Below are 27,199 nucleotides of genomic sequence, written 5' to 3'. Positions count from 1 at the left end.
TTAAAGCACATTTAAAGCATACTGCAAACAAAGCGGAAATGCTGAGTAATTGCGCAAATGATTATCACATGCAAATGGCACTAATAAAATGATGTCAGAAATGCATCGTCGCTGAAATCCCAAAAGTAAAAAGATGTGCATTAATGGTTCTTTATGACCGCTTTAACGGCGGGTTTTGTGCGACGTCGTGTGAAATCGTTACGCGTGATTACACGACTTTTCTGGGAAGTAAGCTTAAGACTAAGTGGGAGGAGGAGAGAGAAATTGGGATGTTTTAAAAGCAGCTGCACCATTGGGATGGCAGAGGGTTATTCAGGAGTCCCTTCCCAAATCAGGTCCGTCTTCCTTCTCTCTCCCATCTGGTGCCCCCCATTTTGGAAAGGAGATGCGAGGGACCCCTTCCCAAATGGCTGCCCCTCTGCTCTGCCCTCCTGGCTTCATCCATCACCCCTTGGGGTCTCAGGGCTGGACGGGCAGAAGGTCAAGTGATGGGGGGAGCAGAGATTAGGGGGTACACTTTAAAGCTCCATCATCCCACCTTAATTTTGGAGGGTGGTGAGTTTGCCCTCTTTGGTGGGCTTCCATTCCTGGTCGCTGGGCTCACTTGACGGCTGTTGGGGTCTGCTGGCAACAGTGCCCTTGACGCACTGCTCCACGGCCCTTTTGAGCTGAATGGGAGAAAGCGGGAGGAGGTCAGAGGCATATGTGGCACCTTGGGAAAGTCCACAGACCGCAACCCAAATCCCATGAAACCCCAAAGACCCCCCTTCCAGCAAGAGCATGGGACAGACACATTAAAACAGCATGGTTACCCATAACAAAACCCCCTTTTCTGCAGGTCACAAAATCATACCCCCAGCCCTCCATATCCACAGATTCAAGTATCCATAGATTGAAAATAATCCAAAAACTATAAAATTCCAACAAGCGAACCTTGATTTTGCCATTTCATATAAAGGACACCATTTTACTAGGCCATTGTATTTAGCGGGACTTCGGATTTTACATAGCATTGAGCCATGGCAGTGGCTCAATGTGTCAAACTGGATTATTGTATGGATTATCTTTTAAAATACAGTAAAACGGCATCAAACTGGATTATCCCTGCAGTGCAGATGCAACTAACGATGCTCCAGCCTATTTCTTTCAAAACAGGTCCAGCACTTTGCGGTTTTTTTAGGCAGTTTGGACCAAACTCCAGAAGAGATTCATAAGTGGCTGTGGCTCTTGCCTCCCAAGTTCATACTAAAGCCCGCAGTGGATCCGCCGCATTCCCCTAGATCCCTGGGAATCCCCAGGAAACTCACCTCCTTGAGGCTGACAACACCAACCAGGCGCCCCACATCGGTCACATACGCCGTACGGAGGCTCAGGAGGTTGAAGAGGTCATAGCACTGCAAGGAAAGGGCAAAAGGAACAGAAAAAGGGGGTCACTGGGGCAGAAGGAAGGGCCCACATGAGTGCTTGCGAATGGGGTCCTTCAAGAGGATGCATGCTTGCACAATCCGGCTCTGTTTCGGGAAGGAACCCAGCACATGCTTTGCAAAAACAGGAACATGGCACACAGCAAGACTCTGCACTCCTTCAAGTGGTTTCTGACTTATGGTGGCCCTCCCAACCTTTGGTCCTTTTGGACTTCAGCTCCCAGAAGCCCCAGCCACCTTGGCCAAGAGTAAGAATTCTGGGAGATGAAGTAAGAAATACCCAGAGGACCAAAGTTTGGGAATCGCTGCTCCAGACCAGTGGTTCCAAACCTTTGGTCCTCCAGGTGTTTTGGACTTCGACTCCCAAAAGCCCCCAAAAGTTAAGAATTCTGGGAGCTTAGGTCCCGTGATTGATTGATGTTAATGTTCTTAGGTTTTTATGTTTTAAAATTCTTGTTTTTATTCTTTTAATTGTGGTTTTTAATGGTGCAGTAACTAATGCTGCAATATTGTAATTGTAATTTTAACTTTGCTGTGATCTCGCTTCGATCCATCAGGAGAGGCGGGAAGATAGAAATAAATATTATTATTGTTGTTGTTGTTGTTGTTGTTATTATTATTATTAAAACACTCAGAGGACCAAAGTTTGAGAATCGCTGCTCTAGACCGACAGTTCCCAACCTTTGGTCTTCCAGGTGTTTAGGACTCCAGTGCCCATAAGCCCCAGCCATCTTAGCCAACAATCAGGAATTCTGGGAGCTGAAGTTCAAAGCACCTAGAGAACCAAAGGTTGGAAACCATTGGACTCTAGTGTGCTATTTTGAAAGGAGGGTGTGCCAGGTGCGAATCCTTGACCCGAGACTCACCTGGTAGAGGGTCTCCTTGGGCAGGAGTCGGTAAGGTGCCGGATCGGTGGGCACAGCCTCCAAGGGGAGGGTCTCCTGGAGCTGTTGGCATTCCCATTCCTCCACCTGGGGAAAGAGACCCCAACCAGACTCCCATCATGCTTTGCTCTGAAGCAAAGGGGGCATTGTGGGAGGTGCACTTTTCTCCACTGGACACCAGTCCTGCTCTCCAACGGGGAAGGGACCCCAACAAACCTGGGGCTCAAAGAACATATTGAACCAGAGTCCACCCTAAACAGAGACAAAAGCGGTGACCTTTTGTGTCAGTGCATCCGCTCCGGCACTGAATCTAAACTTTAGAAGAGCTACCCAAGGGGGTGAATCTATTTGGAATGTGTGTGATAGAGTCTAAAACCCCAAATGGGTTCACATACCCCTGGCACAGAAGCCACCGGTATGAGCCCCATCAGCGCTTGGGAAAGTATCTGGCTCTGGACTAGAAGGTCCAGAACCCGTAACCAGGCTGGCCAGTGGATTCTGGAAACTGTAGTCCAAAAATAATAAATAACTTATCTAAGCCCTGATTGCAAGGAAAAAGTAAGACTGTGTTTCTATCTCCGAACTACTATGCTCAACACACTGGACTTCTCAGCCCATAGAATGGTAAATCTGGAAGGGAAACCCAAAGAACATATAGTCTAAGCCAAAAACCTGCCATTAAAGAGAGAAGGGAAAACAGAGGCCACAAATTCAAAACCTCCCCTGCTTGCTATCCCCGCAGCAATTCTGGGACCCCCAAATTCTAGTCCCCCATTAAACTCACACCTTTGCAGATTCTCCCTCCCAGCACCCCAAAATCTCAATAACATACCATGTTGTAGTATCGCCAGTGGTCCTTCTTGGGGAGCAGGCGGCCGTCTGCACTCCCTGGGATGGACTTTGAAGTCTGAAATCAGAAAAAGGCAACCAGTGAGCCCAGTTAAAAAGTCCACAGGGTAGTGGGTTCGAGTCGAGGGTCTCTTCCACTCTGAGTTGTGATGGGCTTGCAAGTCCCATCTTTTGTTGCTGTTGCTGTTGTGTGCCTTCAAGTCATCTGCAACTTAGGGCAACTCTAAGGCGAACCTACCATGGGGTTGCCTTGGCAAGTTTCTTCCGAGGGGGTTTGCCATGGCCATCTTCTGGGGCTGAGAGAGTGGGACTCACCCAATGAATTTCCACGGCCAAGCCAGGATTCGAACCCAGCTCCCCCAGTGTCCTGTGCTGCAGCCACATTGCAGAAGTAATGTCGTTTGACACTGCTTTAACTGCCATTTGCTCCACCTTATGAAATATTGGGATTTATAGTTTGCTGTGGCACCAGAGCTCTCTGGCAAAGATGGCTAAATAATAGCTCAGGGAACTACAAATCCCAGAATTCCAAAGCACTGAGCCGTGGCAATTAAAGCTGTGCCAAACTGCATTAATTCTGCAGTGCAGATGCATCCAAAAAAGTCCAACACTGCAACCACTCCACCATGTTGGCTCTTCCACGCTCCACAATTTGATCCCACTTTAACTGGCATGGGCTGCCTCTTATGGAATCCTGGGATTTATAGTTTGTGAGGTGTTTAGCCTTCTCTAGTGCTTCACCCAACGATGCACCTCAGGAACCTGCAGTTCAACCAGGATCAGAATGAAGGGCTATGGAAGAGATGCAGCTGACCCAGACTGACCACCGCTGACCTTGTCTTGTTCCTCGCCTTCCACCAAAGGACCCCCAGAAATGCTGGAAGCGGGGGGCTCCTCCTCTCGGGGCGCCTCTGCAAAAAGAAGGAATAAGAAGAAGAGATGCCATGGGTTCAAAGGACCAGGAAGCCTGACGTTTTGTAAACAGGGCATTCCCTTCTCTCTGTTTAATGATCTGCTCCAGAATCTTTCCTGGTATAGATGTCAGACTAACTGGAGGATCATTGTTGGGATCCTCTTTTTCCCCTTTTGAAGATGGGACAACGTTTGCCCTCCTCCAGTCTGCTGGGACTTCTCCTGTTCTCCAGGACGTCTTAAAGATTATTGCTAAGGGCTCCGATATTACATTTGCCAGCTCTTTTGGATGGACCCTTGGTATCTGCTGGGGTTTGGTTCCAGGACCCCCGTGGATCCCAACATCCGTGGATGCTGAAATCCCATTATAGAATGTATGCCATAGGCAGGTTTATTTTTTTAAATCTATTTTACTGATTTTATGTACAGCACTGTGCAAATCTACAGCACTATATAAATAAAGCATAATAAATAAATTAATGCAATGGGATGTTGTTGTTGTTGTTGTTGTTGTTTTTGTTGTTGTTGTTATTATTATTATTACAGTGGGTCCTTGGTATCTGCTGGGGTTTGGTTCCAGGACCCCCATGGATACCAAAATTAATGGATGCTCAAGTCCCATTATGTGCAATGGGGTATTATTATTATTATTATTATTATTATTATTATTATTATTATTATTATTGCAGCGGGGCCCTTGGTCTCCACTGGGCTTTAGTTCCAGGACCCTTTGTGGCAAACAAAATCTGTGGATGCTCAAATCCAATCCATACCAATGGCACATTGAAAAAAATTAATTATTTTTAACAAATAGTTCCAAGCTGTGGATTGGTTCGACCGATGGATGCAAAAAACCCCTGTCCTCACCTGATGTATCTCCTCTCCCTTCATTGGGGCCTGTTTCCTGCAAGAGAGAAGATGAGAAATACTCCTTCAAGGCAGCTGGGACTCAGGGCTGAATCTGCTCTTCAGAGGGTCCAGCCAACAAGGGAGGGACTCAGGTGAGGGTTAGTGGGGTCAGTGGGGTCAGAGGACTCACGCCTTCCTTCTTTTTGGCTGTTTCCTCCGACTGGCGGAGCAGATGCTGGAACCTCTTCTCTGAGCTGAGCTGCTCCGAGAGAAGCCTGGAGAGATGCTTCCTCTTGATGGACCCCAAAAGGATGCGAGACTCTGAGGAGGAGAGCTGGGTTAGGATTTAGAGGGTGGGACACCTTCCCACCAAGGGCTACCAGCAGAGCAGAGCTTGGAGAAGTTACTATTTTCCATCTAGAACGGCATGACAAGAGGCTACAACCATTGGGGTCCAGTAAGAATCCTAGGATTGGAAGGGGTCATCCTGTCCAACTCGCTTCTTCCATGCAGGAATACAAATAATTCTAGAGTCGGAAGAGACCCCAAAGGCCATCCAGTCCAACCCCTTGCCATGCATGAAGACACAATCCAAGCCCTCCCTGTGACCAATGGTCATCCAGCCAAAACCTCCAAAGAAAGAGACTCCACCAACCCTCCAAGGTAGTCCATGTTCCACAGCTGAGCAACTCTGCACCATCAGGAAGTTTATTTTCCTGGAGCTTGAACCATGCATTGGTGGCATGGCTCCATGGGCAGTGGATGCATTGTCTGGGGAGTTTGGGAGCTATGCTCCCAAAAAGTAACTTCTTCAAGGGCCTCAGGGTCCAGGGTTTGCCAGCGAAGGATGGTTACCTTGGGAATCCACCAGCGGGAACTGCTTGAGGCTGGAGGTTTTAAGGAGCCTCCGGAGGTCTTTGTATTTGCTTTCCCGGGAGAGGTATTGGAGGTCAGTCACCATAAAGTCCTCGGCGTAGAGACTGTGGCCCCTGGAAGCCAAAGAGGCCCATTGCCATCAAGACAACTTCAACTTATGGAGACCCCATGAAAGGAGCTTATCACACTGGGGCTGATTTCGGCATTAAAAGAGAGATTAAAGTGCATTTAAAGCATCCATCCAATAAAGCAGAAATGGCGAGTCATTGCGCACATGATTATCACGCGCAAAGTGATATTGGAAATACATTGTCGCTGAAAACCCAAAAGTAAAAACACGCACTTCTTTGTGACCACTTTCATGGTGGGTTTTGTGCAACATCGCGTGAAAGCGTTTCACGTAATTACGTGATTTTTCTGGAATATTCATGGGATAAAGTCTCATTCGCCTTCATGTGATAAACTCCAAAGAGAGGTTATACCAGGCTTATCCAGATGATTTTTAAATTGTGAATTTTGAATGATGGATTTCAAAAGTGGATTGTTTTAATATGTGTATATCTTGTTTGTCCTTTTAAGTTGATGTGAGTTTTAACTGATGATGCTGTTTGTCTATTGATCAAGATGTTCTCTCTAGGAATCCCTAGGTCCTCCAGCGCAATTCTGCTGGACATTGACCATAGAGTTGTGCTGGAGAACCTAGACGTTCCTACAGAAAACACTTCTCTAGGCATTTGTAGGTCCTCCAGCGTGATTCTATGGTCAACCTCTGGCTGATGTTGACCAGAGAGTTGTGCTGGAGGACCTGAAGATCCCTAGAGGTCTTCTCTCAGGTAAAAATAATAGATGGGGGGCTTGACTCACTGGCTCTTGCCCACGGAGAGTTTGGGCAGGAAGGGCAGCTTCTTGGCGATAATGATGCCCTCGAAGAAGGATGGCTGCAAGCGTTGGCTGATGGCGTTGGACACCAAGACAGCTACCAGGACTGGAAGAATGTGGGACATCTGACCGGTCAGTTCGAAGGTCAGCAATGCTGTCGAAATGGTCTGGGTCACCGCCCCGGAGTAAGCCGCTGCACCTACAGCGAAGGCCATGGGTCAGTTTTGTCAGTGCATGTTGTTGCTGGCATTGAGCTTAGAAAACTATTCACCTACTTGGACTTAAATTTCCCAGAATCCCCTGGCTGGGGGAACTGTCATCCAAGCAAAAGTAATATGAGGCTTTTTTCCTTGCCAAGGTCCTACCTGCCAGCGCATACCCAGCAGGTGTGATGCGCATGTGGATTCCTTCAGAGACAATGCCATCTGGGAAGATTTTGGCCATGACCTCTCCATACAGACGGCCCAAGGCAGCACCTGTGGCAGAAGAAAAACCCATATACAGTTGGCCCTCCACATTTGCAGCTTTGACTTTTGCAGATTTGATTATTTGCAGTTGTGTTTTGATATGTTCTCTCTAGGAATCTCTAGGTCCTCCAGCGCATTTCTGTCAGAAGTTGACCATAGAATTGTGCTGGAGAACCTAGAGGTTCCTGGAGAAAACACCTCTCTAGGCATTTGTGGGTTCTCCAGTGTGATTCTATGATCAACTTCTGGCAGATGTTGACCATAGAGTGGCACTGGAGGACCTGGAGATTCCTAGAGAGGTGTCCTTAGTGGTTTTTTATTTGCGGTTTCCCCACATTCACGGGGTCCTTCTCCCTGAACCCTGTTGAATGTGGAGGGATCACTGCAGATATCTTTCCTAGCAGGCTGGTGGTGCCAAGTGGTCCAGAGTAGCCATGTCCAATGGCCTGAATCTGGTCCAGAGGTCAGACCTTACGCGTGGTCAACTTGGCTTTGACCCCGAGAGTGACAGTCTTGTACAAATGGTCTTGCAAGCTCAGAATCTTGTTATTATTTGTTATTAAAATACCTATATCATAAGCTCTGTGGGCAGATCACAATTTATGGAGTCCAGCCAGCGGTAAAGCAGGACTGGGTTTCTTACCGTAGACGAAGACAGGGAGGAAATATCCGGCCGGGATGACCATGCTGGTGGCCAGGAGGACCATGAAGAACTGCGGAGAAAGGAAAAGAGTGGATTGCGGGGGGCATGAACGGGCATAGGACCCCTCCTTGACTCCATGTTTTCTCTTGTATTATTTTGTAGTCCCTCTTTCTCCCAATATGGGGCTCAAGGAGACACACAAAACAAAGATTCCAATGAAATATCAGGGAAATCTCCCTTATCCAGAAACCCAAAATATTCCAAAACTTTTTTTTTCTTATTATTACTTTTTAATTTTCCATTCTCTTACAAAATATCAATGTTTTCTTTTTGAAAGTAATAAGGAACGGGCTTTGCCTACTTTCAGTTCGGGTTAATGTCACGCTTAATGCTCACTGACCCTTACGTCGTGTGAAAATCACACCGCTTTAGTGGGGTTTGTCCACTTTCTGTTCAGGTTAACCCTTGACCTTGTCTGAAAATCAATTTTTCCAGTTTAAATTCCGTTTCTGCACGGGATCCGTCCCGTGTGATAAGAAGTCATCCTAATGTATGAGTCGGGGGCCTGTTTTGGGGCCAAAATTATGGATTTTGATATAAGCCATGTCTAAGTCAAGGGTAAAATTTAGGGGCATGTCACAAAGGATCTAAAGGTTCTCCTTGACATTCTTGCAAACCAGCTTGTAAAATGTGGGCTAGAGAAAGCAACCGTTAAATGGACTTGTAATTGGTTGACCGGCCAAACACTCAGCACTGGCTCCACTTCTTCCTCCTGGAGAGAAGTGTCCAGTGGGGCTCTGTCCTGGGCCCAGGGCTGTTCAACGTCTTTCTCAATGACTTAGATCAAGGAATAGAATGTATGCTTATCAAATTTGCAGATGACACCAAACTAGGAGGAGCTGGGAGAAAAAGAAAGAGAACGGTGTCCTTCCCAGTCAGTTCAGGCAAAAGCAAACTGCTGCAGCTTCTCCCAGTTTGTGCATTCTTCGTTAATTTACGTTGACCACTCTCTGTTGTCGCTTGACCACGCGTATCCTGCTTTTCACCCATGAAATGTTAGAAAGCATGCCAGCCCCTTCTCTGCCCGTGGCCACAATCCCTGCTTTTGGCACCCAGGGAGACCCACTGCCCCGTCCGTCCGTCTGTCCTCCTTTTCTGCAACCCAAGACGCACCTTGGCGAGGAGGAAGAAGGAGAGCACCTCCAGGGAGGAGAGGTCCGGGTGGGCCCACCCAAAGTAGTCACCGGGGTCAGCGGAGTAGTGGGGACGATGGGTGCTGTTGGCCTCTTCCAGACCCCAGCTGACGTTGCTGAAGAAGGTCTCCAGCAGCTCCTTCATAGACAGCTGGAGGGGATGATGGGGGATGGAGTCACAGGAGGAGGCAAAGAGAAAGACAGATGGATGAGTTTATGGTGGTTGTATTCTGAGAACCAGTGCAGTGGCTCCAGTATTGGACTACAACTCTGGAGACCTGGGTTCAATTCCCGCTCGGCCATAATGGAACTCTTGGGAGAGCCACACAGCAATTAATATTGCTAAGCTGTAGGAATAATGCACTTTAGGTGCATTCTGTCCTACAGAAAGCCTGGGATTTGGAGTTGTCCTTAGCCTTCTCTGCCAAAGAGTGTGGATGCCTCACCCAACCACAAATCCCAGGATTCCACAGGAAACTGCTTTATTTCTACAGTGTAGATGCAAGCACCAATGTGAGGTAGAGGTTTGTGTGCTAGACCAGGACTCCAGATCAGGGTTCAAATCCTGGCTCGGCCATGAAAATCTATTGGGAAACCTCAGGAAAGTCACACTCTCTCAGCCTCAAAAAGAGGCCATGGAGGCACACCACCCTTGACCAAATCATGCCAAGAATACCCCTTGATAGCTTTTCTTTAGGGCTGCCATGAATCAGAAACGACCCAAAGGCATGCAGCACAATCTCCTATCTTGTGGCAGTGAGATCCACAGGTTTATCTTTGCACATTGTTCCAATAACTCCTTCCTTTTCTGTGACCCAAACCTTTCATGCTCCAGCTTCTGCAGAGATGACCCTTTGGGGTTTCTAATATTAGCTGAAGAGGGGATGCTCACTCTGATTTGCACACGGATTTACACACTTACCCTCGAGCCGATATACTGCCCTGATCCATGTGGGAAAGTGATGCTTGCCAGGAGGAGAGAGATGAAACCAGCGTGCAAGATTTTGCTGCAGATGGAAAAGATAATTGTACGTTTTGGGTGGGATGTGTTGATATTAGGGACCTAAATCCCATTGCAAGAAATAATTTATGTCTTTCCTTTTGCTCTGCAGGGATAGAAAGGTTTCTGGGCAGTTTCCATGTACTTTGGGAATTTGTCCAGGAAAATTCAATTGTGTAGAAACTGCACTCAGAACCAGATTGGGGTATTGAACTATGACTATGGAGACCTGAGTTCGAATTCCCACTCGGCCATAGAAATCCACTGTCACACTCTCTCAGCCTCAGAGGAAGGGAAAGGCAAAAAAACCTCTGAACAAACCTTGCCAAGAAAACACAGTGATAAGATTGGCATAAGTTGGGAAAGACTTTAAAGCACACAAGAAAAATTACACATTGTTTAGGGAGCCAAAAATGTGTGCCTTTTGCACAAAATACACTAATACTAAAACAGTGCAGTTTTGTGGGGCAGAAGGTGGAGTATCGACGCGAGCTGTGCTTAAATCTCTTCTCCTCTGCAAATAAGTGGAGATATATATATATATATATATATATATATATGCAAGTACATTTTATACACACACACACACACACACACTTACGTATATATTAGCAAGTAAAAATACACTTAGCCCTCCTTATCCACAGATTTTTAAATCCACCGATTCAAGCAGCCACTGATTGAAAATGCTTAAATATCATACTCAAATCTCCCTGAAATTTTTAGCAAAATTGTATTTGAAATTTTAAATTTAATTTAGTCTTAAACCATTTATTGTTCAATTTCTTTTCTCTTTGTCTTTTGTGTTATGTTTGGGGGGAGGGTTGGGGTGTGGGACTGTTTTTGCGGGAATTTGCATTTTTATGATATTTTATTGTTTATACTTCTGTTGTAATCCACCTTGATTCCCCTGGAAAAAGGCAGAATATAAATACATTATTATTATTATTATTATTATATAAATGCCCATAGGCAAACCTTGATTTTTGCCATTTTATACAAGGAATACCATTTTACTATGCCATTATATTTAATGGGATTTGAGCATCCATAGATTTTGGTACCCAAGGGGGGTCCTGGAACCAAACCCCAGAAGATGCCAAAGGCCCATTGCAATAATAACAATAACAATAACAACAACAACAACAATAACAATAATACCACCTCATTGTATTTAATGGGACTTCAACATGCATGGATTTTGGTATCCACAGGAGTCCTGGAACCAAACCCCAGTGGATAACAAGGGACCACTGCATATATATATATATTGTGCAAACAAAATTAATGAACAAGTAAAAAAATATATTGCACACAAAAAGGGATTGTTGGCTGGGGGATTCTGGGAGACGTAGTCCAAAAAGTTACTTTACTCAGCTCTGGGGAAACTCTGGAAACTTTCTGCATGTCTATCCCTCTTCCTCCATGAGCTGCCAATTTCAAGACTACAGAAGAGTTTTTAAACACTTCTTGTGTATCTGTGGGGCTTTTTGTGCATATATGTGTGTGTGTGTGGTGTTGTTGTTGGAGCCTTCTTGTGCAATTTTGGAAACCAGGCTAGACCCCTTACTTGTTGGCCATGATGCGCTTGACCCTCGTCTGTCTCTGGAGAAACATCAGGATGCTCCGATGGCAGAAAAGGAAGATGCAACAGAGTCCGCCGGAGAGTGCTCTGGGAGCATGGAAATACATACAGAATTATGGGAAATGCAGCGGACAGCAAAGGCTTTCTATGGCGTTGCAGTGCAGCCATCCCCAAAGTCTGGCCTTCCAGGTGTTTCGGACTTTGGCTCCCCGGATCCCAGGTCATTGGCCAAGATGCCTGAGGCTTCTGGGGGCTGAAGTCCAAAACACCTGGAGGACCAGAGTCTGGGAATCGTTGTTGCAGTGCTTTCGTTCTCTTTCTGCAGGATATGGCTATAGAAGCAAGTCTTTTTTACTAGATGGAAAAACCAGTTCGACAAAAGACACATGCCTACAAAGAACTACAATGTCATGCGGTGTAAGGTATGTAGAAACATGCTACTACCCACTTTCTTTCCTCCTCTGTTTGCAGCCATAAAGTCATAAAGAGAAAAGCGGAAAGCGGGAGGAGGCAAGAGAAACCAGGACACTTTAAAAGGACTCAAACAAGTGGGATGGAAGAGGATTAATTGGGACCTTCCCTGCCGAATCTGGATGGTTGGAAGCCTCTTCCTTTGGTTCTCCGTCCGCTGGACGCTCACCCCAAAATGGCATAGGAGAGCAGCTCCGGAAGATCGTAGGGGAACTCAACCCGCCAACTGGTCCGGAAAAGGACGGCCACCGTTTCTGGAAAGCAATGGGAAACAATGGACACAGTCAGCAATTGCATTGGCACAACATTGGCCTTGCCAGGAAGGTGGCACAACCCCACCAAGAAAGCAAAAGAGACGCTTATTTCCCCCTCCTTCTCTGCCTTGGACTTCATTCATTGGCAGTGGTCCCTCTACGTTTGCTGGGGTTCAGGTGAAGGACCGCTGTGAATGTGGAGAAACCACAGATAAAAAATCCCACTATTCTTTTAACCCAAGAAAACACTGCTCTGGAAATCCCCAGCTCCTCCAGTGCAGCTTTCTGTGGTCAACATCGGCCAGAGGCTGCCCATAGAATCATGATGGAGGACCTACAAATAAGATCATTCATTTATATTCTGCCTTATCCCAGAGGAAAATGCCCAGAGAAGTGTTTTCTCTAGGAACTTGTTGGTTCTCCAGCAAAACTCTTATTTCTAACGTCCAGCAGAATTGCGCTGGAGGACCGAGAGACTCCTAGAGAGAACAGATTTGATCAACCGTTTTATTGTGGTCGATGACCATATTCCTAAATGCATATGAATACATAAAATACATACAATACGTACATACTGTGAACGTCAGTAAGATACATACATCGATGGACATCAGTAAAATATGAATATAAATGTAAATACAGTGCGCCCGCACCATGCATGGGCTTGCCATATGTGGATTTTAGGTCATGTAGATGGCAAGCCCCCATAGAATGAATGGGGTGCACACCTGTGCTGCACTGCGCTGCGCATGGGAGCACTCCCCATACATACATACAAGCATATGGCAAGGCAGACTGTATAACTCATAAAGAATATAAAATATAGACATAAAATATAACTGAATTTACAAATAGTAAAAACCTAATCATTTACTAAAACCGTATTTTCACGAATCTTAATTGCAGCAGCGCAAAATTTCGCCTTCTTGGTCAACATCTCCATATGCTGCCCTGACATCAACAAAAGAGCATGAAAAGCCTAGAGAGGACATATTAATCAGAGCCGCAAATAATCAAATCCACAAATGGGGGGGGGGGGGGAGGCTTCGACTATATTTATTAGACCTATATCTCGCCTTTCTCCCAAAACGGGGTTCAGTGTTTACCTGGGGTGTTGTTGAGCACGGCCAGGAGGCGGAATGTGAGGGCCGCACAGGTGGCGGCGAAGAAACCGCGCCAATAATCGCGGACGGCGAAGTGGGTTCCGGTGGCCTCCACCCCAAACAAGACCCCTGGGGCAGAAAGAGAGAAAGAGAGGGGCAGAAAAAGGGAGGCAGAGATTGCCCCAGGGAGGCCAAATTATCCAGAAACGGGAAAACTGGAAAACCTCCATGCCAGTCTATGGCATGTGTGTCCGTCTGCGCCAGGTTTCAATCCGAACTTTATATGCTACGGGTGAAGTGCTAGAAGCAGGCTTTGAAACCAATTTAAATTTGAAAATACCCTGTAAAATTGCATTCTTGAAAAGCTGTGGTCCAGGGGGAAATAGGAAACCCAAACGCTCTCAGAACAGACCGGAGGCCATTCCACAATTGAGAGCGTTTGCTTTTTCCTTCCTCTTTCTCTTTCACTCTTTCTTTTAAATAATAGCTCTATATGTTTTGGGGTACAGCTCCTAGAACCTCCTAACTGGTATGGCTGACTGGGGGATTTTGGGACATGTAGTTCAAAATAAGGTAAAGTTTCCAAGTCCCCCCCAAGTGCCCCCAATTCCCCCAACTTGCGCATGTGTCTTTTCGTGTCTTACCTCCAACCGGAGCCACAAAACAGCAGGCGACCCCCACGGCGACCCCCGCGACCATCAGCTCGTATTTGCGCCCGGGGTTCTGGAAAGGAGCAAAAAAACCAGCAACGACACGGTATGTGGCAACCCCTTGCAAAGACACCAAATGCATGGACACGCTCCCATCCAGGTAAGTACATCAAGGTGCGACAGGTGCATCACCTGTTGGAAGGTGCCTGGCTTGGCAAGGAGTGGGTTGTCCAGCCTTACCTCCGCTGACCCTGCAAACTTGACCATGACCTTGCCCAGCAGCATGGCCAGAATGGTGGCCATGTGGACGAAGGGACCCTGCGGACGGAAGGAAGAGGGATGAAGACGGCAATGGACATGGAGGAGTTGATCTCACTGGGGCTAACTGGAATAATAATAATAATAACAATAATAACAATAATGATAACAATAATAATTTATTTTTAATACATAATAATCCCTACATAAGAATAATAAATAACATTTAAAAAATTAAAATAATCTGAAGACGCCAAAGCCACAGACGCCGGCGAAACGTCAGAATAAACTCTTCTAGAACATGGCCACAGAGCCCAAAAAACTCATAAAGACTGATTATTAAAATAATCAATTAAAATAATCAGAGACAGTTAGGCGGGTTTCTAGGGCTATTCAAAATATTAGACCATTTTAGCGGGTGACCAAGTTATTGACCGACTGGCATTAAAGAGAGACTAAAGCGCATTTAAAGCATCCTGCAAATAAAGCAAAAACTGTGAGTAATCACACGCAAACACATGCCCAAACAAACACACGATGCGCGGAAACGTGTCCGTTCTCAACTCACCACTTTCCCAAGGAAGACGGTGCTCCCGGCTGCAAGCGTGCAAACCACCCCCACCAGCTTGGCCACGAAGGTCCGGAACGTGAAAAATTCGTGCAAGACCACCCCACGAAGCGCCACTTTGAGTTCTGGGATGCCAGAGCCTGAGTATGTTTGGAGAGCGGAGGAGGAAGGAAGAAAGAAAAAAGTAAAGGTTAAAGGGAGATTCAAGGATTCAGTAGGGATCAATATCCAAGCATGATCCAAATGGAAATTGTGTGCAAACCACGTTGCAAGAAACAGCGTGGCACAGTGGTCCGTGTGTTGGACGCTAGAGAGCAAGGTTCGAATCCCAGTTTGGCCATTAAAACCACTGAGTGACCTTGGGTGAGTCACACTCTCTCAGCCTCAGAGGATGGCAATGATGGCAAACCTCTTCTGAATAAATCTTGCCAAGAAAACCCCATGATAGGCTTGCATCAGGGTCACTATAAGCTGGAAATAGAGATATGCAAAAGTTCATCTTTGGTTTGTTTCGATAGAAGTCACGCAGAATAATGCCTGGATGGATCATGGCCGCAGCAGAAGGTCAGATTGACTTCTTTCATTTTCATTGCGCTTGTGTAGCTTCATGTCATTTCCAATAGCCCTAAGGCAAACCTATCCTGGGAGTTTATCACACAGCCAGGGGAAAATGTGGAGTTTAAACAGTGATTAACCCATGCAAATCGCACAATTGACATTAAAACACAATTAAAATGAGATTAACACAAGAGCCATTATCCTGTGAATAACCAAGGAATAGCCAGGTAATAAGCAGCGAAAAGGCATTCATGTGAAAAGTCTGGTTCTTGCCTGGTTATTTCACGGGATAAGGGCTCTTTAATCACATTTCGTCTTGATGTCATGTGAAAACCATCAGTGCAATTGCAGGAACATCATGGATAATTCATGGAAAAAGAGGGCTTTGACCATGATGTTGTGTGAAAACTGTTACTGCAATTGTGGGATTATCATGGATAATTCATGGGATAATAGGGCTTTGAACACAGGGTTGTGTGAAAACACAATTAGCGCAATTGCAGGATTATCACAGGATAATAGTGCTTCAAACACGACGTCATGTGAAACCCATTAGTGCAATTGCGGGGTTATCCTGAGCTAATTATACTTCCGATCGTCCCCCGTGTGAGAACCTCCCTGGGGTTTCTTGCCAAGATTTATCCAGAGGAGGTTTGCCATTGCCTTCCTCTGAGGCTGAGAGAGTGTGACTCACCCAAGGCCACCCAATGGTTTTAATGGTCAAACTGGGATTCGAACCCTGGTCTGCAGAGTCATAGTCCAATGCTCAAACCATGATGCCATGCTAGTGTTGCCACTCTCCCCAAATCTTCCAGGGATGTGACATCACAAAAAGTGGGCAGAAAACGGAGGGAAGGTCCACTCACCGGCTGCTTGTGGCGAGAGATATTTGGCCGAAGCCGCCGAGACCATGGCCAGAGCCGCATGATAGAAGACCCAGGAGAAGTACTGCAGGGAGCGATGGTCCGCCAGCTCCTCATAGACCCACAGGTTGGCTGGATGTGGGGCAGAAGAAAGAGACGGGTGCAAAGCAGCTCGCCGACTGTCTTACAGACTCAATGCGCAAGTTTCTTCAGAAGGGGTTTGCCATTGCTATCCTCTGAGGCTGAGAGAGTGTGACTTTGCACAAAGTCAAACAGTGGGTTCCCATGGCTGAGTGGAGGGGATTTGAACCCGGATCCCCAGAGTCCTAGTCCAATGCTCAAACCACTACACTATTATTACTGTTGTTGTTGTTTTTGTTGTTTATTTATATTGCACCATAAATTTTACATCGGAACTTTACAGAGCTCACCGATTCAGCATTAAAACCTACCAATGGCATGCGATCTAAAAATCGTAAAGTATAAAACGATACAATGTATAATTATATCATTGTATATATAATTAAATAATTATATAATTATACCATTAGGATTTGCTGTTAACCGCCCTCGCGTCGACCTCGGCCACGGCGGCCCTTCGGAGGAGGCATCCCAAAGGCCTCCGTTTTGGGTGGGGTTTCTGGGTTTCGTGGCCATGTTTTAGACCGTGTTTCTGCAAAGACTAATCTCCTTGGACATGGTTTTGGGGAGGCAGTGTGGCATAATGGTTTGAGTGCGGGACAAAATCTAGCTGACCTGTTTTTCTTCACATCTGGCTATTTCAGCTGGGAAACGAATAATGAGGGATATGCTTCCCTTCCTTAGCTATGAACATCTATTTGTTCTTGCCATGGATGAAAACCCAAAATTTGAGAGTGTCAAGTTTATGTTCATTTTACGTCTTCAAAGGGATAGCAGATTAACATGGCTATCCCTTTGAAGACCTTTTCCTGGTCCCGAAACAGGTCTGACTCCAAGTATGTTTGGTTTGCACTGGAAACTTTATCTAGTTATTTTTCCGTTCAGCTGAGAGCTTTGCATTTATTTGTTTAATTTAATGCATCCCTTCGCCGTCCTTTGAGTCGATGGAAAAAGGTTCCCCAGAAAATGGAGGAGGCTCTTTCCATGGAGTTTCTGAAGGCAAGGCTGGATGCCTGCCGCTCAGGAGGAGGCTTCATTGGTGGATGTCTTGCACCCAGAACACAGCGGTTACTATCATCATCATCATCATCATCATCATCATCATCATCATCATCATTTATTTATAGAGTGCTATAAAGTGCATTACATAGCAAAGGAAGAGGAAAAGGAATAAAAACCTGCCGAGCGGCGTACAGTCTAAAACAACAACAACCTTACATGATTAAAATGTCTTTGAAACAATGCTAATTAGTATACACCCAGCTCTTATCATTCTGTCTGTCTGGGATAATAATAATAATAATAATAATAATAATAATAATAATAATAGTAATTTCTTACCTGCCTCTCCCCGTGGATCAAGGTGGGGAAACAATAGCAATGAAAAAACAAACAATATTTAGTCATGGATCCTATTCAACATCTTTATCAATGACCTGGATGACAGAATTGGGAGCATACTTATCAAATTTGCAGATGACACCAAATTAGGAGGAATAGCTACTACTCCAGAGGACAGGATCAAGATTCAAAATGACCTGAATAGACTAGAAAGCTGGGCCAAAGCTAACAAAATGAAATTCAACACGGAGAAATGTTAGGTACTGCACTTAGGGCAGAAAAATAAAATGCACAGATACAGGAATATGGGGGACACCTGGCTGAACGAGAGACTTCTATGTGTGAAAGGGATCTAGGAATCCAAGTAGACCACAAGTTGAACATGAGTCAACAGTGCAATGCGGCAGCTAACAAGGCTAATGCGACTTTAGGCTGCATCAATAGTAGTATAGTGTCTAGATCAAGGGAAGTAATAGTGCCCCTCTATTCTGCTCTGGTCAGGCCCCACCTGGAATATTGTGTCCAGTTCTGGGCCCCACAATGCTAAAAGGACATTGAGAAACTGGAGCCATGTGTCCAAAGGAGGGCAACTAAAATGGTGAAGGGTCTGGAAACCATGCCCTATAAGGAACAACTGAGGGAGATGCTGTGGATGTTTAGCCTGGAGAAAAGAAGGTTAAGAGGTGATATGAGAGCCCTGTTTAAGTATTTGAAGGGATGTGATATTTAGAATGGAGGAAGCTTGTTTTCTGCTGCTCCAGAGACTAGGACCCAATGGAGCAATGGATGCAAGCTCCAGGAAAAGAGACTCCACCTCAACATTAAGAGGAATTGCCTGACAGTCAGGGATCTTCGACAATGACAGGCACTTCCTTGGAGTTTGGTGGAGTCTCCTTCTTTGGGGGTTTTTAAACAGAGGCTGGAGGGCCATCTGTCCAGGGAGGGCTTTGAGTGAGAGTTCCTGCATGGCAGCATGGATGGCCCTTGGAGGTCTCTTCCGTCTCTAGCATTCAATGGTCCCTGCAGTGCCAAAAGGAGGCTAGAGCCAGTGACCGTCAGGGTGTCCATCCAAGTCTAGGATGCCATGATCAAGAAAGAGAATTGTAGGGTGAAAGGGGCCAAAAGGGCCATATAGGGCATATAATTCACAGTGCAAAACAAAAGCCCCATAGACTCTGTCCATGGAGTCAAAGGTGTGATGGGGGGGAGGGGAGAAGGAGGCTCACCTTGTTGGCATTTGGAGGTGACGACATCTAGTCCGAAGCTGAGGGTGGCCATAGAGATGCCAAGGAGGAAGAGGAAGACCCAGTCCTCTCCGAACTTGAGGGTTTGGGAACGGATGGAGAGGCCCAGAGCTGGAAAGAGATGGAGGAGATGGCCCATCAGCCCCCAAACCCACCATAAGCCACAGCCTTGTAATAAATAACCTATGAAAAATCATTTTTTGGATTGCAGCTACCAGAATATTCTGGATGGTGAATTCTGGAGTTACAGTCCAAAAGAAAAATCAGAATAAATGCTTTCCAAGCTTTGCTTCTGTCGATACCAAGGACCCACTGTCGTCGTCGTCGTCATCATCATCATCATCATACCATATTGCATTTAATGTAGCTTGTGCATCCATGGATTTTGGTATTCATGGGGGGGGGTCCTGGAACCAAACCCCAATGGACACCAAGGGCCCCTCCTCTCTCTGTGTGTATATATTTGTATATATTTATATATTTATGCGTATATATATATATATATATATATAATATCAGCATTAAAATATAATTGAGCTATTACCAGTATTAACACTTTAAAACATATAAGTAACAACTGTATGATTAAAATAATACAGCATCCTCTGAGAAGCTCTTTCTTTAAAAACCTTCCATTCCCAAAAGCCATTATCGAAAGCAGCACAGCAAGGAAGGACCCCTTAAGAAAGGCTCCCAAGTCCAAGGGGCTGCCACTGAAAAGGCCCTTCCACGTCTCCCCAGGACCCTGCTTTTCGAACCTTACGTTTCAAGGCCCCGAGGCACCTCTGGGCCCGAGGGCAGCGTGGCCCCGGTGACTTTTGGGGTCCCTTGCCCCAGGCCTCTTCCAGGAGCTGTTTCTCTGCCCCACATTTGGGGGTTTGGCTTGGGGGGCCCAGATCCCGGTCCCTGCCTTTGGGGTCTGGCTTCCTGCAGTTCCAGAGGCCCATCGTCCCAAACAAGGAGCCCGGCTGGCTGCTCCAAAGGCTTCCTCCTCCTCTTTATAGCCAGAGAGGAGGAAGAAGATGGGGACCCACCTGCAAAGAGGAGGAGGAGGAGGCAGGGGAAGGGCTGGCTGGACAGAGAGGGACAGAGGCGGATGGAAAGAAAGAAAGAAAGAAAGAAAGAAAGAAAGAAAGAAAGAGGAGGATTAAGACTGTGCGTCTATGCGCCTTCAAGCTGCCTGTTGACCTATGGTGACCCATGGATTTTACAGGGTTTTCTTAAGCAAGGGATACTCAGCGGTGGTTTTGCCAGTTCCTTCTTCTGCAATAGAGCCAAACAGCACCTGATATTCATTTGTGGTCTCCCATCCAAGGACTAACCAGGGCTGACCCTGCTTAGCTTACAAGATCAGATGAGAATCTGGTGCCTTTTGGGTATATAGGCATCTTTCTGAAAAAGAATCCTGTGCCTGGAAAACGTTGTGTTTAGACTTGGGTCCCATCTCCATGGGATCTCATTACGGACCTATATTGCAAATGCAGGGATTCCAACATTCCCCCCCCCCCAAATCCAAAACGCTTCTGGACCCAAGCATTTTGGATAAAGGAGACTCAACCCGTATGCCATATATTGGAACATTTGGCTCCATATAATAAAGCAGATGTTTTTGCTGATGATGATGCATATGGGAGTCATAGTCCAACCAAATGAAGTTTTCCAAGCTACGTTGGAATGGAGACAATAGTCCTAAAGGAGGTTGCTGGAGTGGGGCTGCCCCCAGAAAACACGGACATGATAGATAGATAGATAGATAGATAGATAGATAGATAGATAGACAGACAGACAGATTTGCTGTTGTTGTATGCGTTCAAGTCATTTCCATCTTATGGCAACCCTAAGGCCATTGGGTTTTCTCTGCAAGGTTTGTTCAGAGGAGGCTTGCCATCATTGCCTTCCCCTGAGGAGGCTGAGAGAGTGTGACTTATTGCCCAAGGACACCAAATGGGTTTCATGGTCAAGCTGAGATTCGAACCTGGTCTCCAGAGTCGTAGTCCAACATCGAAACCCACAGGCGATTTTCAAGACAGTGCTCTTGCCCTGAGCTTCTGTTTAAATATTTGAAAGGATGTCATATTGAGGAGGGAGCAAGCTTGTTTTCTTCTGCTCCAGAGAACAGGACCCGGAACAATGGATGCAAGCTGCAGGAAAAGAGATTCCAGCTCAACATTAGGAGGAACTTCCTGACAGTAAGGGCTGTTCGACAGTGGAATGCACTTCCTTGGAAGGTGATAGAGTCTCCTTCCTTGGAGGTCTTTAAACAGAGGCTGGATGGCCATCTGTCAGGGATGCTTTGATTTGGATTTCCTGCATGGCAGAATGGGGTTGGACTGGATCAGGGCCCTTGCGGTCTCTTCCAACTCTACGATTCTATGATTCTATGATTCTCCTTGCCCTGAAGCCCAGAGAGGACAGCCCAGACCTTGACTTTTGTCTTTCCAGCCTCTTGGCTCAACAGGTGGAAAAGTCTGGCTTCCCCAGAGAGACCGGCGTGCGCCAGGTGCGTCGCCAGGCTTTCTTTTTCCATGGAAAGTGTCCCTTGACCCTCCGTCCGCCTCCATCCCCCAGAAAACAGTGGAAGGAATGCCCTGGTCTCACCTGAGACTTTCCAGAGGAAGGTCAGGAAAGCAACCATAAACCAGTTTGAGGACAGGAGCTGGATGGACACCTCTTGGAACGGGGCACAGGTCAAAAAAGACCAGAGATTTTTTATATATATATATATATATATATATATATATATCATAGAGTCAGAAGAGACAACAAGGGACATCCATCCTGCCCTTTCACACTGTCAGTTTATCACAAGGGGGGAAATTGGAAGCATAAATTGTGATTTACTTGTGATTAACCCGCAAACGCACAAATGGTTTTCACACGATGCTGCATGCAAAGTGCTATTATCCCCACGATTACGCAAATGGTTGTCACACAACGTCGAGACGAAACGTGATTAAAGTGGCATTATCCCATGAATAACTAGGCAAGAAACAGCAGCAAATTATTAACTGGATTTGCCTGGATTTACCTGATTCTTCATGGGATAATGGCACTTGCGTTAGTGTCATTTTAATGGCATTTTAATATCAATTGCAGTTTTCCTGGGTTAATTGTTTATTAAACTCTCATTTTCACCGTGCGATAAACAGAGATAACAACAACAACAACAACAACAACAACAATAATGCCATGTGAGGAAGTTGGCAAAATCTCCGAAATCATACACTCCAACTTCATTTGCACAATTAGTCTCAAAGGTGCTGCAAGATCCCTTTGCATAATAGCAACAACAACAACAACAACAACAATAACAACAATTTATAAATGCTATATTTGTGAAAAGTGCATGGATCACTGTTTTTTGAAAAGGGAGCTGAAAGTGCTTCAAATGCAGATGGCCCTCAGATGGCCTATTTCTCATTCTTGGGAGTGCTGGGATTTGTAGCTTTGTGAGACAATTAGCCTTCTCTGTCTGTGAGCTCTAGTGCCAAAATAAACTACAAATCCCAGGATTCCATAGCTATCTAGCATTGACCCATGCCAATTAAAAAGTGGTGTCAAACTGGATTATTTGGCCTGATGCATGGAGTGAAGTAGAGCAAAGCTATTTCTCCCACGCTGCAGAAACAAAAGCAGTTAGACGCCACTTTAACTGTCATGATCTAGCCTATGGAATCCTGGGATTTGTAGTTTGGTGAGGCATCCAGACTGACCTGATAGAGAGCTCTAGGGCCTCATAGCTGTAGAAACATTGCAGTGTGTGAAACAATTTGAAGTGTTCTCATAACTGCGTCCTAAAATGTTTTCCACATTTTCTGCCGCCCTATCTCTGTCTTTCAGCCGAAGCGACCCGAGAGTTAGAATCCGTTGCATCACTCTGATTCCTATATTTATAGTGGAGACACTCTGTGCGCATGCGTGCGACTCATTCTCCGCTTTCCTCCACGCTTCAAGGTTCCAAGCGGAACCGGAAGCGGCGCGGGGCGTGCGTGCCTGAAGCCAAGAGCAGCTGCCCTTTTGAGGGCAACTTTTTTCCCCTTGGAAGAGAGGGAAGGAAGGGCTCCCTGCTGCTGGCAGAAGGTGGGAAAAGAGGGTCCCCAGGGGGCTAACATTGCAAGAGGAAAAGCCCCTTTTTACAATTATCATAGTAGTGCCCAGAATCCCCAAGGACTGTGCTGTCTCTGGGGGAGAGGGGATTCTGGGTACTGCAGTACACAAGGGTTCTGGAAGCCGCAGTACAGTAAAACTGGCCTCTGGGGGGGATTCTGGGACTTGTCATCCAAACTTGATCTCTGCATGGGGGGATTCTGGTAGCTGCATCCAAAACTGGCTCTGGGGGATTATGGGATATGGAGTCTGAAAGGAGATCTGGGGGAATCCTGGGGATTGCAGCCGAGCACCGCAGAGGCGGGGCAGGAAGAGAGCAGGGGGGGTCACAATAGGGGTTTACTAGGAGTCTTCCCAAGGGGTTGTGGGTGGATTTGGTGGGGGAGAAAAATGGGGGGCATTCTCCTGTGGAACTTGTTTGGAGGGGAGGGTCGAGCGTGGGGGCTAAGAGATGCCAGGGCTGCTCCAGCCCCCAGGATTTTAAGCCCCCAGGTTTTGCCTTTGGGGGAGGAAGGCAGCAGACACTGGGGGGGGGGGTCTGCAGGAATCTTAGCATTGGAAGAGGCCCCAAAGAGGGCCCTGATCCAGTCCAAGCCCCTTCTGCCCTGCAGGAACTCACAATCACAGCACTCCCTGAGACAGCCTCTGTCTAAAACCTCCAAACAAGGAGACGCCACCAAAATCCAAGGGAGTCTCTTCCAAAATCAAGCAGCTCTTAGGAGGTTCTTCCTAATATTGAGCTGGAATCTCTTTTCCTGCAGCTTCCATCCATTGCTCCACTGGGTCCTGTTCTCTGGAGCAGCAGAAAACAATCTTGCTCCCTCCTCAATATGGCATCCCTTCAAGTATTTAAACAGGGCTACCATGTCACCCCTTAACCTCCTCTTCTCCAGCCTAAACATCCCCATTCCGCTAACAGCTTTAAAAAGTATGTACAATCCTCGATTTGGAAGAAACTCCCAATTAGTTCACTTTCTGTTGTTGTTGTTTGTTTTCTTGTATATTTGTGTAGCATTTGGTTGTATGTATGTTTATGTGTGGCTGTCTATAGTTGTTTTTTTTTTATTTTGAACACCAATAAAGATTATTTAAAAGTAAAATAAAACTAAATTATAGAAATAATGCAGTTTGACACCACTTTATCTGCAGGAGCTCCAGGGAGGGAAAAGCAGGTGGCACAGAGGTGCCCCAAGAGGGAGGAGTGGTGCATCTACCATCTAGTTTAGGAGTGGATGGTGCCATGGGGGCACTGGCTGGGATGCACTGGGCAGACAGTGTGGGCACCTTGATCCCCCAACCCCCCCCCATCATCTCTGTTTTCTCTGCTTTCTGCCCCCCAGGCACTATGTCCGACCCGCCAGGCCCTCCGACAGAGACAGAGTACGCTCTCCGCCGCCGCCTGCCCCGCCGCCTTCCTCGCCGCCACAGTGACATCTACGTCAACATGAAGACAGACTTCAAGGCCCAGCTGAGCCGCTGCCAGAAGCTCCTTGCACCCGGGACCGGCTGCCCAGAGATCTGCATCCACGGCCTGGGCCTGGCCATCAACCGTGCCATCAACATCGCCCTCCAGCTGGAGGCCACCGGGGGCGGCTCCTTCCGCCTGGCCGCCAACACTTCCACCGTGGAGCTGGTCGACGTGGCTGAGCCGGAGGGGGACAGCGACGAACCAATGGCCAGGACCAGGAACAACTCCGCCATCCACATCCGGGTCTGCCGCGTCACTCCGGAGTAAATGGAGGGCCACCAGTGAGCTCTCTTTGGGGTCCTTCCTGAGCCGCACAGGCTCCTTGCCTTCCCGAAACAGTTGTGGGTCCAGAGATGTCTCCATCTTGCCAGACTGAATTTGCAAGATGTGCAAATGGATCCTGGCCTTCGGCACCAATTCTGCTCTGCTGGCTGTAGAGTTGGGCCTCCACATATGTGGCTTTGACTCTTACTGATTTGATTCTTCATGGTTTTGATTAATATGTTTTCTCTAGGACTCTCTAGGTTTGCCAGGTTGACTCTCTGGGCAACGTCTGCAGAAATCACACTGGAGGACCTAGAGATCCCTAGAGAGAACACTTCTTTAGGCATTTGTAGGTCCTCCAGCACAATTCTGTGGCCACCTTCTGGCAGATGTTGATCATAGAGTTGTACTGAAGGACCTAGAGAAGTGTTTTGTCAGGTACAAAAAATAGTGGTGTTTTCCACTTTCATGGGGGTCTGGTTCCCACTAAACCTAGGGAATGTGGAGGACCCACTGTACTGGGGCATAGCATTTCCCCCATTTTAAAGATGTCTCCTAGCTTTCCAGGATCACCAATGACAACAAAACCCACAACTCTTTCTCCTGGGGTTCAAAAATGGTTGACATGTTGCATTAATATCCCAATACAGAATCTGAGGCTTGGTTTTTCCCCCTCTCTATTGACTAAATTAGATCTCCTCTGTCCCTTTTCTGTGGATGCTGGGTAGGGTGATCTAGGTATGATCTAGGTCCCCATGTACCCCAAGAAACAACACCCTGAAACTGAAGTGGGATAAGAAGTAGAGAGGTAGCCCTACTCGCCCTTTCAGCTACTCTGGCTGACTTTCTTGGGATGAAAATGGGAATTATCTTACCCAAGTTGGGTTCCCCTTCCCTTTTTCACAAGGAAACGATTGGAAGACCTGGTCTATTTCGTGTGGTTTGGAGTGAAGTTAAATTTTGTAGTCCTGTGACTTCACAAAGTGTTGACTATATCTCAGTGTGTGTGTCTCTGTGCATTTGTCTGCATTGTGTTGTACCAGGGCTGTATGTCGTGTCTCTGACTTATCTCTGAGAAGTAAAGCATTTTCAAGCATCTTTATTAAGAGACGGAGTCCCGTATCTTGATCTTCACAGGAGAGTGGCCAAGCTGGGCTTGGGATAAGGGGTAGCGGGGTCTGAGGCCATGGGCCTGTCTGGGGCAGTGGAATGGGGTTGGGAAATTGGCCATGCTGTATGGGGACAATGGGAGTTGTCTCCCCAACAGATATGAAAGGCACCAGGTTGGGGAAATTCTGTTATGATCTGGTTTGGAAACAATCCTCCACTGATTCTGGCACCTTGCCTTGTCGTTATGTGGAGCCAGTCATAGAGTCATAGGGTTGCAAGGGATCCACAAGGATCATCTAGACCAGTCGTCCCCAGACTTCAAGAGATTTTGGACTTCAACCAAGTTGGCCAATAGTCTGGGATTCTGGGAGCTGAAGTCCAAAATCCGTTAAAGAGCACAGTTTGATGACCAGTGATCTAGACTGACCCCCTGCCATGCAGGAATCCATCCCTGAGAGGTAGGCCATCTAACCTCCAATGAGAGAGAGTCCACCACTTCTTCAAGGAGCCCGTTTTACTGACCAGCATAAGATGTGGGTCAGTAGTAACCACATTTTGAAAGAAGTGTGTTACTTCACACCAAGAACCAAACATTGCCTTTGGGATAACAGAACAGTTGGTGGAAATGCTGGTTACCTTTCTTTACAGAACGAAACCCCAACAATAGCAGTGACATGGCCCCAGACAGCCATCTCCAGAAGGTGCGGCCACATGGGACAACCTGCACCAAGAGGACATGTGTGTCTTTGTCTGGGTTGTGCATGGAGCCCTTGGTGCAGCAGCCATGACAGGAAAAGGGGTTTTGGGGAGGTGTGGGAGACGGAGAAGCTGGCATTGTTTTGAATCCATCAGGGAGATAAAAATGTGTTGCAAGCCAAAATGGGGGAGTTTGTTTTCTTTAGGCCAAGGCTGCTGGATTTGGGCCATCCCTGCCTGCTCCAGGCCAGCCCTGCGGAAAAGGCGCACAAGGAAAACCCATTAAAAGGGGGAAAGTGGATTGGTTGTATTCCTTTCCTACAAAGAGTATGGAAGAAATCTAAGCGGATGTGCAGGGAAAGATGCCTCTATGAGCCAGAGTTATGTGAGCATGGCCTCTGAGCCCAGGCAGATGGGGGTTAGAGTCCTTCTTAGCACAGTGACCAAACACTGACCAATGGTTGCTGGGGCATCAAGAGGGTTATTCATTTGCTCTGCAAGGCAGATTCATTTTAGCCTGGCTAGCGTGGTGTGGTGACTTG

General features: G+C 46.7%; 2 protein-coding genes and 1 long non-coding RNA gene across 4 annotated transcripts; 1 reads left to right on the top strand and 2 right to left on the bottom strand.

Annotated features, from left to right (window-relative positions):
• Nucleotides 1–3,139: 3,139 nt before the first annotated feature.
• Nucleotides 3,140–4,973, bottom strand: LOC149304379 (uncharacterized). Its single transcript, XR_016271978.1, has 3 exons — nucleotides 4,937–4,973; nucleotides 3,992–4,068; nucleotides 3,140–3,215 (listed from the first exon to the last, which is right to left on the bottom strand). It is a non-coding gene; the product is annotated as an uncharacterized LOC149304379 (long non-coding RNA).
• A 93-nt stretch (nucleotides 4,974–5,066) lies between these two features.
• On the bottom strand, nucleotides 5,067–19,959 carry LOC149304378 (chloride channel protein ClC-Kb-like). Its single transcript, XM_089479726.1, has 16 exons — nucleotides 19,776–19,959; nucleotides 18,995–19,123; nucleotides 16,290–16,418; nucleotides 14,866–15,005; nucleotides 14,280–14,357; nucleotides 14,034–14,112; nucleotides 13,393–13,518; nucleotides 12,202–12,286; nucleotides 11,547–11,648; nucleotides 9,899–9,983; nucleotides 8,957–9,127; nucleotides 7,784–7,853; nucleotides 7,039–7,149; nucleotides 6,659–6,872; nucleotides 5,774–5,907; nucleotides 5,067–5,239 (listed from the first exon to the last, which is right to left on the bottom strand). The coding sequence occupies exons 1-16, from the start codon at nucleotides 19,957–19,959 to the stop codon at nucleotides 5,067–5,069; spliced, it is 2,010 nt and encodes a 669-aa protein (XP_089335852.1).
• A 3,019-nt stretch (nucleotides 19,960–22,978) lies between these two features.
• On the top strand, nucleotides 22,979–25,953 carry POP7 (POP7 ribonuclease P/MRP subunit). 2 transcript variants are annotated; one of them, XM_089480166.1, is made up of 2 exons: nucleotides 22,979–23,092; nucleotides 24,460–25,953. In XM_089480166.1, exon 2 carries the CDS (start codon nucleotides 24,465–24,467, stop codon nucleotides 24,852–24,854), a length of 390 nt encoding a protein of 129 aa, XP_089336292.1. In that variant the 5' UTR covers nucleotides 22,979–23,092; nucleotides 24,460–24,464; the 3' UTR covers nucleotides 24,855–25,953. The 2 variants fall into 2 exon arrangements, with proteins under 2 accessions (XP_089336292.1, XP_089336291.1); XM_089480165.1 differs by lacking the exon at nucleotides 22,979–23,092 and adding an exon at nucleotides 23,687–24,047.
• The last annotated feature ends 1,246 nt before the right edge of the window (nucleotides 25,954–27,199 follow it).

Source organism: Sceloporus occidentalis, unplaced genomic scaffold (assembly GCF_023333645.1).
Source record: "Sceloporus occidentalis isolate IW3139 unplaced genomic scaffold, rSceOcc1.0.p SCAF_14, whole genome shotgun sequence".
Taxonomy (NCBI): Eukaryota; Metazoa; Chordata; class Lepidosauria; order Squamata; family Phrynosomatidae; genus Sceloporus; species Sceloporus occidentalis.
This window is presented reverse-complemented; position numbering and strand designations above follow the sequence as displayed.